At 37.4% G+C, this 11119-nt stretch overlaps 2 protein-coding genes across 2 annotated transcripts in view; both read left to right on the top strand.

The window, feature by feature from the left end:
• Positions 1-2796: 2796 nt before the first annotated feature.
• LOC134794558 (uncharacterized) lies at positions 2797-5418 on the top strand. Its single transcript, XM_063766367.1, has 2 exons — positions 2797-4275; positions 5401-5418. Exons 1-2 carry the CDS (start codon positions 2827-2829, stop codon positions 5416-5418), a joined length of 1467 nt encoding a protein of 488 aa, XP_063622437.1. The 5' UTR covers positions 2797-2826.
• A 2685-nt stretch (positions 5419-8103) lies between these two features.
• Positions 8104-11119, top strand: part of LOC134794240 (uncharacterized) — a 49215-nt gene continuing 46199 nt past the window's right edge. The window contains exon 1 of the mRNA XM_063765992.1: positions 8104-8398. The gene's annotated coding sequence lies outside the window, so the exon portion shown is untranslated. The remainder of the gene's footprint in view (positions 8399-11119) is intronic.

Genomic DNA, 11119 nt, shown 5'->3' with positions numbered 1-11119 from the left:
CCGCACTTTTCTACTGTAGAAATGGCGATCCGTGGAAAGGATTTTAGGGTTATGCAGCTCAATCCAGTGGTTTGGTCCTGACTCCAGCAAATGCTCAGCCACGGCAGACTTGTTCACCTGACGATTTTTGACAGCTGCGATATATTCCTTAACTCTTTCTGCTATGGTGCGCTTAGTTTCTCCGATATAGGAACTACCACAACTGCAATCTATTTTATAAACGCCAGGTGACTGGAACGGAATAACGTCCTTCGGTGACCTTAGGCTTCCTGCAACTTTGGATAAAGGAGTGTACACCGTCTTTATAGAGTACTTTATCCAACTTTATCCGTTACCCCTTTTACATACGGCAAAAATGCCGGCTGTCTGGAGACATCAGGACGTTTCCCTCTTGCCTTACGTCTGGGTTGCCACTTTTTTACCTTGTACCCGTTCCTCCTTAGTACCTCCTGAATATGCGACATCTCACTCTTTAAATATTCAGGGTCACACAAATCATGTGCTCTGTTCACTAGCGAGGTAACCACCGATTGTAAGTGACGGGGATGGTGGTGAGAAAGGGCGTTCAAATACCTGTCAGTGTGTGTAGGTTTCCTATAAACAGTATGAGTTAGGGTTCCGTCTACTCGACCAATCACTTTCACGTCCAAAAACGACAAACTGCGCTGTGATTCTAATTCATACGTAAACTCTCGTCACTTTATAGATATTCTCAAGGAAATAACGCTGGAACCAGATGAGGTAATGGTGAGCTTTGACGTTGAGTCGCTCTTCACCAATGTTCCCGTTAAAGAATGTCTAGAAGTAGTCAGAAGGAAACTGAGCGATGGGGGTATATCGGAATCAGTAATGGTGTTGCTGAGGAACTGCTTGGAAGGAAGCTACTTTTTGTATTGTGGAAAGCATTACCTCCAGATTGATGGGGTAGCCATGGGTAGCCCTGTAGTACCGGTTTTGGCAAATATCTGGATGGAGCATATCGAAGCCAGTGTAAACCTGCAGCCTTGGGCAGTGAAGTTGTGGAAGCGATATGTGGATGATGTTTTCTGTATTATGAAGGGTGGGAAGCAGGAGGTGGAGCAACTACTCCGATATCTAAATTCAATTCATCCGAAGACGAAGTTTACGTATGAATTAGAATCACAGCGCAGTTTGCCGTTGTTGGACGTGAAAGTGATTGGTCGAGTAGACGGAACCCTAACTCATACTGTTTATAGGAAACCTACACACACTGACAGGTATTTGAACGCCCTTTCTCACCACCATCCCCGTCACTTACAATCGGTGGTTACCTCGCTAGTGAACAGAGCACATGATTTGTGTGACCCTGAATATTTAAAGAGTGAGATGTCGCATATTCAGGAGGTACTAAGGAGGAACGGGTACAAGGTAAAAAAGTGGCAACCCAGACGTAAGGCAAGAGGGAAACGTCCTGATGTCTCCAGACAGCCGGCATTTTTGCCGTATGTAAAAGGGGTAACGGATAAAGTTGGATAAAGTACTCTATAAAGACGGTGTACACTCCTTTATCCAAAGTTGCAGGGAGCCTAAGGCCACCGAAGGACGTTATTCCGTTCCAGTCACCTGGCGTTTATAAAATAGATTGCAGTTGTGGTAGTTCCTATATCGGAGAAACTAAGCGCACCATAGCAGAAAGAGTTAAGGAACATATCGCAGCTGTCAAAAATCGTCAGGTGAACAAGTCTGCCGTGGCTGAGCATTTGCTGGAGTCAGGACCAAACCACTGGATTGAGCCCTAAAATCCTTTCCACGGATCGCCATTTCTACAGTAGAAAAGTGCGGGAAGCCATTGAAATTAAAAAACATTGCAATTTTAATCGGGACGAGGGTTTTAAGATCTCATCCACATGGAATCCGGTCATTAGTAAATGTAAGCGGAAACGAATATCGACAGTCGATAAATGGGATATCGTTAGTGTTGTGTGTCGACAGAGTGACATCCCTAGTGCGCAAAACGTTCAAACTGATAAACAAGACCAAGTTCGGGTAGTTCGAAAAACTCGCGCAGCTAGAAGATGTTGATGTCAACTTGAGCCAGTCTTCTCCGAGACCACGGGGACAACGCCGTCCTCGAAACGTCGGAGGTAAATCTTAAAACTTAAATACGCGATTAAGTCCCGTTGTATACTTTGAAAATGTATATAGACTTATCATAGAAATGGAAAGAAAAATATTTGACGATTTGTTTCTACTTTTTTCGTGTGTCGTACGTCAAAAGGAAAAAACGGAACCCTTACCTTATGTAATTATAGGTTTTCGAAACTTAATTTCGAGAAAAGCTCGGAAAAAACAGCGAGACTCGATTCCTGAACTATTTAAAATATGGACTTACAAATTTATACGGAACTCTCGGTGGGCGAGTCCAACTCGCACTTGGACGGTTTTTTAATACTTAATAAGCAAGCCAAGTTTCATGTTTTCTGCTAGATGGGACCATAATTTAAATTAAGAACCTGCACTGTGTGTTACTTATCTTAGAAAGAAGTTACAAAAATTTAGAAAAAAAAACCCATCTTCTTAAATAATTTTCCACTGATGTTTTAATCAAAGGAAACTAAACTTTGATAATGATAATAAAAGACGACCTAAAATATATGTATTTTATATAAATACCTATGTTGGAAAAGCAATTATAAACGCATATCCTCCTACATAAAAATTGTGCGTTTTAGTCCTAATGATCCTAAGGAATCAACATAATCACGATAAACAATGATTTATTAACTGATCTGTTTTAAGATTGTCATGTCATTATAAATATAAAGACCAAATCCCAACTTACTAAATCGTTTACAAACGTTTACCATGTTGATATCACGCCTATCATTTCTCTTGATATTTCAACTATGTTATTCTGGTGCAATATTAGAAATAAATATTGAGAATAATTATTCTATGGCAAATGAATGTATCAGAAGTATAATTAATGAACATTACAAGTATGAAGTTTTGACGTTCTTCCATTTTAATGCAAGAAACCTGGACATTTTACAAGCCATCCATGAAACAAATGCCGTCTCTATTATAACTAGAAGTCCGCACAAAAAAAGTCCACTTCACAACAGAGGATACCTCATTTACGCATTAAACGCTGACGACTTCTTATCACATTTCTCTTCTTTGGTAGCGGAAGGTACTTGGAAGCCGGATGCGCCCTTTATAGCCGTTATGGAGCACCTGGACCTTGACAAGCTCTACCCCGTATTCCGCGAGTTACTGAGGGTCCATGTCACAAATGTTGCAATAATTGACGCACTCACGACTAATGCGTACTCCTACGATCCCTTCAGAAACCATGGCTGCGGGAAAAGTTTCGATATTATCATAGAATTGGGAAAGTGCTTCACCCTCACCCCTCCTTATTTCTTTTCAAATTCAAACAAATCTCTTCAAAACTGCACCTTGCAGGTAGCAGCGACCAATTGGCCACCTTTTACCGTTGATCGTACAAAAAACGACGTTAAAACTATCGGAATGGACGAATATATTTTCTCTGTGTTGGGTGAGCTCGAACATTTTAAAGTTAATATAACTTATTTTGACGAGTTGTCCGATGTAGTATCTAATGTTTCGCAAGACATGGAGGTGAGCGGGCCGCTGGGGTGGCTGCAGGAGAACAAGTTCGACGTGGTGACGGGCTGCCAGATCCTGTTGCCAAACCGCGCCGAGGCATTCGACTACCTCTACGGACATCTAGTTATCGACGACTATTTTGCACTATTCGTACGTAAATCTGGGTTTGTGCCTGGTTGGAAATTACTTATACTGGCGTTCAGTCCTCTAGTTTGGTTGCTGCTTTTAGTGACTTTCGTAATAGTTATTAGTCTGCTAACTCTTGCAAGTAGATCCAGAGATAAAGTTGTAATGATATTCTGTTTAATAGACAACTTGTTACTGCACACGTGCAGGATTCGGAAAACAAACAGAATACAATATATACTTTTTAGTTGGATTATATTTGCTAGTTTAATTCCATACCACTATTTGTCTGTTTTGTATAGTTTTACCACGAAACCAGTGCATGAATATCAAATCGGGATGTTTTCGGATATATCTGAGTATGGGCTGCGACCCTGCATAAGTGACGCGTTTCTACTGTTTCACAGAATTACTTCAAATAACAAAACTATGCACTCTCAAACTCTATACGACGCGCCACAGTCACCTTTGTGTGGCACATTAAGTGGCAGCCTCGAAAAAGTGGCCAAATCTGATGATATGTTCACCGTGTTACCGTATTATATGTATTACGCGGTAATGTACGATTACTACGATAAATATGGACAAGACCTTCTTTACCCGTTTCGCCAACCTCAAGGCAAGATGATGTACGCCAGTTATATGTACAAAGGGTTTCCCCATCGCGACAGATTTTTTAAGCAAGCGCTACGGATGCAGACAGCCGGTCTTACACTGAAAGTTTGGCGAGACTATGTTTTTGAGCATGAAAAAATATTGTACACAAGAAAAGAAAGAATTAAAGGCTCCAGTATGATGATAGTACCTTGGCAAATCATTGTGTTAGGCTCCTCCATCAGTACTCTGTGCTTCTTGGGGGAAATATTCACGAATCGTTTTAAAATCAACAGAAGTTCAAATACATAATAAAATTATAATTTACTTTTGCTTAGAATAGGCCTTTATCTTTCCACCTAAATGCATCTCAGCAAAATTTATTTAGATTTCAGTAGGTACCTAATGTTTATTTCAATTGCTTGTAAATACCTGACCCATAACACAAGACATATTGTTACATGTGTACATATTGTAGTAACTACTTAATCGATTGGTCGATTATTGTAATAAAAATTAGGTATCCTCGTTTGGTTTCTCAGTGTGCTAATCAATTTCTTCTTCTTCTTCTTCAACCTAGCGTTTTCCCGGCCTATAGTTCGTTATTTTTAGTATTAGAAAGAACTTGAAAGAAGGTAAGCGATCTTGACATGTCTTTTAATTGAAAAACGCTTTTTAAAAATCAGTAACTATTACTTATGAAAGCAGAAGAATATAAATGATCGTATTAGATTCATAATTGTTACATATTTGCCGTAACTTATTTTTAAAACGTGTATTTCAATTAAAAGACACATCAAGATTGTTTACCTTATTTCTAATGCTAAAAAAAACGAACTATAGCGCCAGGGTCCGCTTTCCTGCTCAATCTTCTCCACTATTCAATTTACTTATAAAAAAATGTGTAGGTACTTTAATAGAAACTCGTTATAAATTTGATTCTAGTTGAAGGTAAGTACTAACTGTAATAGTAAGTGACCGAGCGTTAGCGAAGGTGTCTGTTTCAGCCTAGGCAAAAATGTTCTTATCTTTGGATGTTCTTTTTTGCGGATCGCATTTCTCAACCGATTCTCGTGAAATTTTTAGAGCAGGTTCGGTGGTTAGTTTCGTTTTTTTGTAAATGTTCAACATGGTGGTTTTCCACCATGACTTAAGTGCCAGTAGAGTCCACTAGTAGTACCTAATATACACGCGGGTTGTCCATCGCGGTTCAACGTGGCAACGCGGCGAGCGTGATGGGCTCCTTTGCATCTGGAGGGGCGCGGGGTGAATTTTGTGAATAGTTTTTGTGTTGTTAGTTTAGGTTAAGACATTTGTAATTTTGTAAGTAGATTTTAAGATTTTTGAATTGTATATTTTGATTGTAATAAAATGATGTATAAACATGGATTACATTTAACTAACTAGGCATAGTTTCCCAATTATTGTAGTCGAAGTAGAGGAGTTTTTTTAGTATTAGAAGGAACTGCACAGAAGTAATCGTCACAGAAAAAAATACTGCAAAAAGTGCTTGATTTGAACTGCAAGCATGCTTGTCTAAGTACCTACTTTCTATCAACAAAATCTAACTTCAAATTGCTCCTTACGCCAGTTGAGGGTAGATGAAAACATTACATGATCAAATAATGTAGGTTAAAGTCAGGTCGTTCAGTGACAGATTCAGGCAGTTTTGTATTTGGTTGGTTAACCAATAAATGTTATAACTACCCGAAAATGTACAAATTATTTGTTTACTTTTATTTATATAACTACCTAAAGATGCAGAGTATAGTGCTATATAGTAGAATTAACTTCCTTTAGTTAAAATGTTTTAATGAGTATTGATATATATAGATTTTATTCGTACCTATTCCCTTAACATCAGGATTTAAAGTGAAATGGATTTATTTTTCACTACTTACTGTAAAAAAAATATTGTTTACTGACGTAAAATTGATTTATTATTTTATCAACTAAAATAAGTAAACATTTGAAACTTATCTAAAATACATATCTCTAAATAAATTAAAAGTCGCCACGCAAATTAAAAGAACAAATACAACGTTAATACACAATTTGTCAAAATTAAAATAAATTAAATTAAAAATTAAATTTCTTAACAAAAATCGACTACAACATAAAATTAAATTAAAATCAAACAAAACTATTACAATTAAAAATTATTTAAATTTAAATAGAATAAAAATTTGCACTAAAACTTACCCATAAAAACCCCGATCCCTGTAAAATGGTATTTATAATAAATCTCAAAAAAAAAAAACAAAGAGTCGTAAAAATAAAAGCTTAATAAATACTTTCAATGAAAACTATAGCGAATATGATCGGTCTAGCCGTTTTTGAGTTATTGCAAAATATCTTCCCAGTAAAAAGACGTAGGTATAGGTACCTACCTACCTACAAAGCGCTGCTAAATGCTTGTAATGTACATGATATTTACCACTTAGGCCCACGGGCGTAGCCAGGTTTTAGTATCGGGGGGGGGGGGGGGGGTTCAAGAAAATAAAACGACTAAAAGTACATAAAATATTCTATGAATGTTAATATTCTGAACTTTTCGGGGGGGGTTTGAACCCCCAAAACCACCCCCTGGCTACGCCCGTGCTTAGGCCTATTCATTCTGACAGAATGGTAACTACGAAACCCTACACTGAGCATGACCCGACATGCTCTTGGTAGATTTTATTCATTTTTTAATCATCATCGAACGATGATGACCTACACCACATTATGCCAACTTTTACAGAGATAAGACAAGTTTAATTTAATTTAATTTTAGTGTCAAATTGTGAAAGTGATTAGTCGGTAAGCATTAAATTTTTTACTCGATTAACTACACAGCTCTCATTAGACATTAAAGCTACTGCTCTTAATTTTACTGGAACAGATGTGACCAATTCACGCGGTAAATTAGGAACAGTTCTTGACGTTCTCATCAAATTGACAGACGACCATCCTTTCCGGTCTAGATAGAGCGGCAAGTGTCACGCTAAGACCGTGCGACGCTTGTGTTGCGAACTAATTTTAAAGGCTTCGTCACACAGGCGCGTTTTCCGGGCGGAGCGTGAGCGTTTTACATATAAAACGCTCACGCCCAAACGAAAACGCGCCTGTGTGACGGAACCTTAAGTGATTACTGCCAGTTTAATACGGTGGTAGTTTCCTACAATTTGATGTCTATCGTCGGTATCTATCCAGCCAAGTTCAAAGAAAAAGGAACTAGCGACGCAGCAACTGTGTGTAATATTACACGAACCATTTCGAGCTACTTTTGACCCCTTCACAACTTGAAACCTACTTAACCTACACACATGAAATTTGGCACATTTATTAAAGCCCCTTAGCTTGTCTAGAATACAAAATTTTATAAACGTAGTTCAAACAGTTATTGACAAATTAACGTTTAAAAACCGTCATTTTTGTGACTGACTGACTTATAGATCAAAAACCTAACCACAGATCAATTGTAAGCTTAATTAGTACTTAACAGAGTAGGTACCTAGAATTTTCATCATCAGCAACTATCTTTACACAATAGGCATGTGTATTTTAAAATTACATGGGAACTAAGTTCTTATATTCGTTTAAGTACTTGTTAGAAACTTTCAGCGCGTACAAGCGTAAATTGTACCTGATTTGCTTTCGCGTAACGTAATCCGTATTAAAGCTCCGTGCTTCCGGCGGCCGCGTTAAACTGTGTAAACAATGCTCTGAAATCGTAACAAAATATATATTTTATCGGATAGTTAGCTCACCGTAGCGTGCCTTACGATAAACATGGCCGCAGCCCGCGCGGACGCTCAGTACACTCGCAACCGGGGCCGCACGCACGCGTCGCCACATCTAACAAATAAACCGATAAAATATCAATTTATCATCAAAACTGTGAATAAGTGTCCAACGGATTTTTAACTCGGAGTCGATAAAACGTGACTTTTTAAAAAAAGTTCGATTTCGCGGGAGTGAGTTTTGGACGCGTTCTCGTGGATGCCGGCAACGCGGATTCGAAATTTGAATTCGTCAAGGTCCTTTCAAGTTATTGGCGCGGTTTGTGCCTCCGCACTTTCGTTCAGTTAGTGCATTACAGGTGAGTGACATCTCAAAAGCTAGTTATAACTTTATTTTTAGATTTTTAGACTAGCGCGCTCACGAGATGCTCCGACGAAACTATTTTTGGTCCACACCCGTAACCTAACTGAATTCTCGTGTTACCTGCTCTACATTCCTACTACCTAACAGCAACTTGATATTGCTTTAACATTACTAGGCAATACTGACAAACAGTGTCTAGGTGCTTAGTTAAAAACTGTTAGATACACCTATTTAGTAAATTAAAGATGAAAGACCTTTATTTCATAATTCATTCATTCATAGAGTTTTCAAATCATGAACGCACATTTACATTGTGTAGCGTGAATTATAACGATATGTACGTCCTACATTCGCCGGTGGCATAGATTGCTGAACACTTTAACCACTGTCGCACGACGTGCATTTCTGTTAGCATTAAGTATTTTTTTATTTGTACACGTGAGATAACAAAAGATAATTCGATGTAGAGTCCGTCTAATTAACTCTGCCTGCACCGATTTTACTTGACAACGTCTGGGGGTGCCATAATAAACGTCACATTTTCATGAAATGTCAATTTTGACGTTTTCACAAAGCCTGTGTAGAGTAAGGTTGGCCGGACCAAGCAAGCAACCTACCTATGTAAAAAAACAGAAGTTGCAGTTATTGTTCGAAGATGCCTTGAACTCGGAGGCAAAATCTCACACTAATTGTTAACGCAGAAGGTATGATCATTAATTGAACAATGACTTTATTAATGTGTTTAATTAATTTACTAAGATATCGTCTTTGGAACATCTACTTAAAGCATTGTTCACAAAATACATTACATACATACATAGATTACGTTACATTTGTGTGAAATTGTATAAAACAGGATTATGACTATTATGAGAAATGGGAAATATTAAAAAATAAGCAGTTAATGAGAGATTACTTTTCCATTACACAACTGAAATTCAGTGTCATTTTAGTCTACTGAAAGTAAACTACTACTGAAATAGAATTTAATTTAAGATTAAGTAATACTCATTTTAAAATTTAAACGGTAAACGTACTGGTGCTCGACGCGGTCCCAGTACATGTCATCTTGAAACTTAAGTCATTGTCAATAGAGGTGACAGCAAGGTGTCATCTATTGGGCATTAGCATGTCGAGCACTAGTACGTTTACCTTATAGTCTGTAACCTACTTACTAAAAAAATACATTGAAGCGACGGAGTAAACATTTTCGTAAAACATGTAAACTTCTGATATTTATTACATTTCTTCTATCCGATTTCTCTAAACAATGCAGTTCAATTTATTGCAAAGATTCTGTGTGACATGGTATAAGTACCTATATAACATTCCTCGATGTCTTCTCGATCAACTCTCTTATATTTCTTACTTCGTTTGTATTGTAATGTAACTAAAGCAAATGTAATAAAATCCTGCAAATCAATTTTACCCTATTTCTAATTCTATTTAATAGTCGTATCGACACAGAATTAATAAAATTATGTAATAGCCCACATAATTTTACCCATTAGTTACCAGTAAGCTGTCACCAGTAACTTGGTGGTAACTAGTGGGAACAACTCAAGTAGGTATATCAATATGAAACTTTTCTAGTCAATGTAATCCAGGCGGCTTAGCACGGTCGCGTTTTTATCCCTTGTCACCATGCCTGTCACGTTCTAACAAGTATGTAAGTGCGAAAGGGACGCGCATAGTGATAGTCGATAAAAATGGAACCGTGCTGAGCCCGATGACAATATAATAATGTGATATCATGGTTTACATGGATTTAACATGCATCTGATCAATCATCATCAGAGATGACAGAGATGGTGAAGCCAGCATCAGCAGTTGGATTCAAGAACTTTTCGGTAGTCTCCCTCAAGTTTGAGATAATTAGATTCTTTTTGACGAGTTCAACGCCTTGGTGTGTAAAGTACAGTCGTTTATAAAAATTGTTTGCAAAATTACATTCTTATAAAATACTTTTGAACCAAAAGTTAGGTTTTTCTTGTCCTATTTGCGATGTAGTTAGGATATATTTCCGTATATTGTAAATGTTGAATATACCAAATATTATCAACAATTTACACAATTCATATACTTACGTGTCCTTCATCTGTTAGGATTGTTAACGAAACATTTTAGTGAGCAATGTCGGACATAAAATTAACTGTTACATACCTACCTAGATAACGGAAGGCACAAAATGGTTATCACTGCGGTCATAACGTTAGGTATGTCAAGCACAGACAATTTTTTTTAAACTTTATTTTTATATGGGCATAGCATTAGCATTATATTTAGCATTTTTATATGGGTTATAACAATATATAGATCGAAAACGAAAAATTATGGAGGCGTTGGTGTATATGGATATTTCTTTTCCACTTGACGACGGTTGGAAAAATCTAAAGTGAAGTATGATTGGTAGTAGGAGTTTTTTTTTAAGTAAGCCTTAATTCGTCTATAATTAAATCGATTCCTTTGTGTAACGCAAAATAGCCATGTCTACAATTCTACACCTGTGTACTGCACTTTTTAAATCCATTCATAATACCAATAAGTGAGTGAGATAAGGTCATTTGCCTCTTTCTAGATACAGAAGCCAGGATTTTGGTCAAAGCTTTAAACAAATAGACGCAACGAGAAACGGTGCTTATCGAAAGTGATAACGCGTTTTTATCTTCCGAAGCTGTTTGCGGGTCTGGATACGACTATCTCAAACAGATTTCAT

This window comes from Cydia splendana, chromosome 10, assembly GCF_910591565.1.
Source record: "Cydia splendana chromosome 10, ilCydSple1.2, whole genome shotgun sequence".
Lineage (NCBI taxonomy): Eukaryota > Metazoa > Arthropoda > Insecta > Lepidoptera > Tortricidae > Cydia > Cydia splendana.
This window is presented reverse-complemented; position numbering and strand designations above follow the sequence as displayed.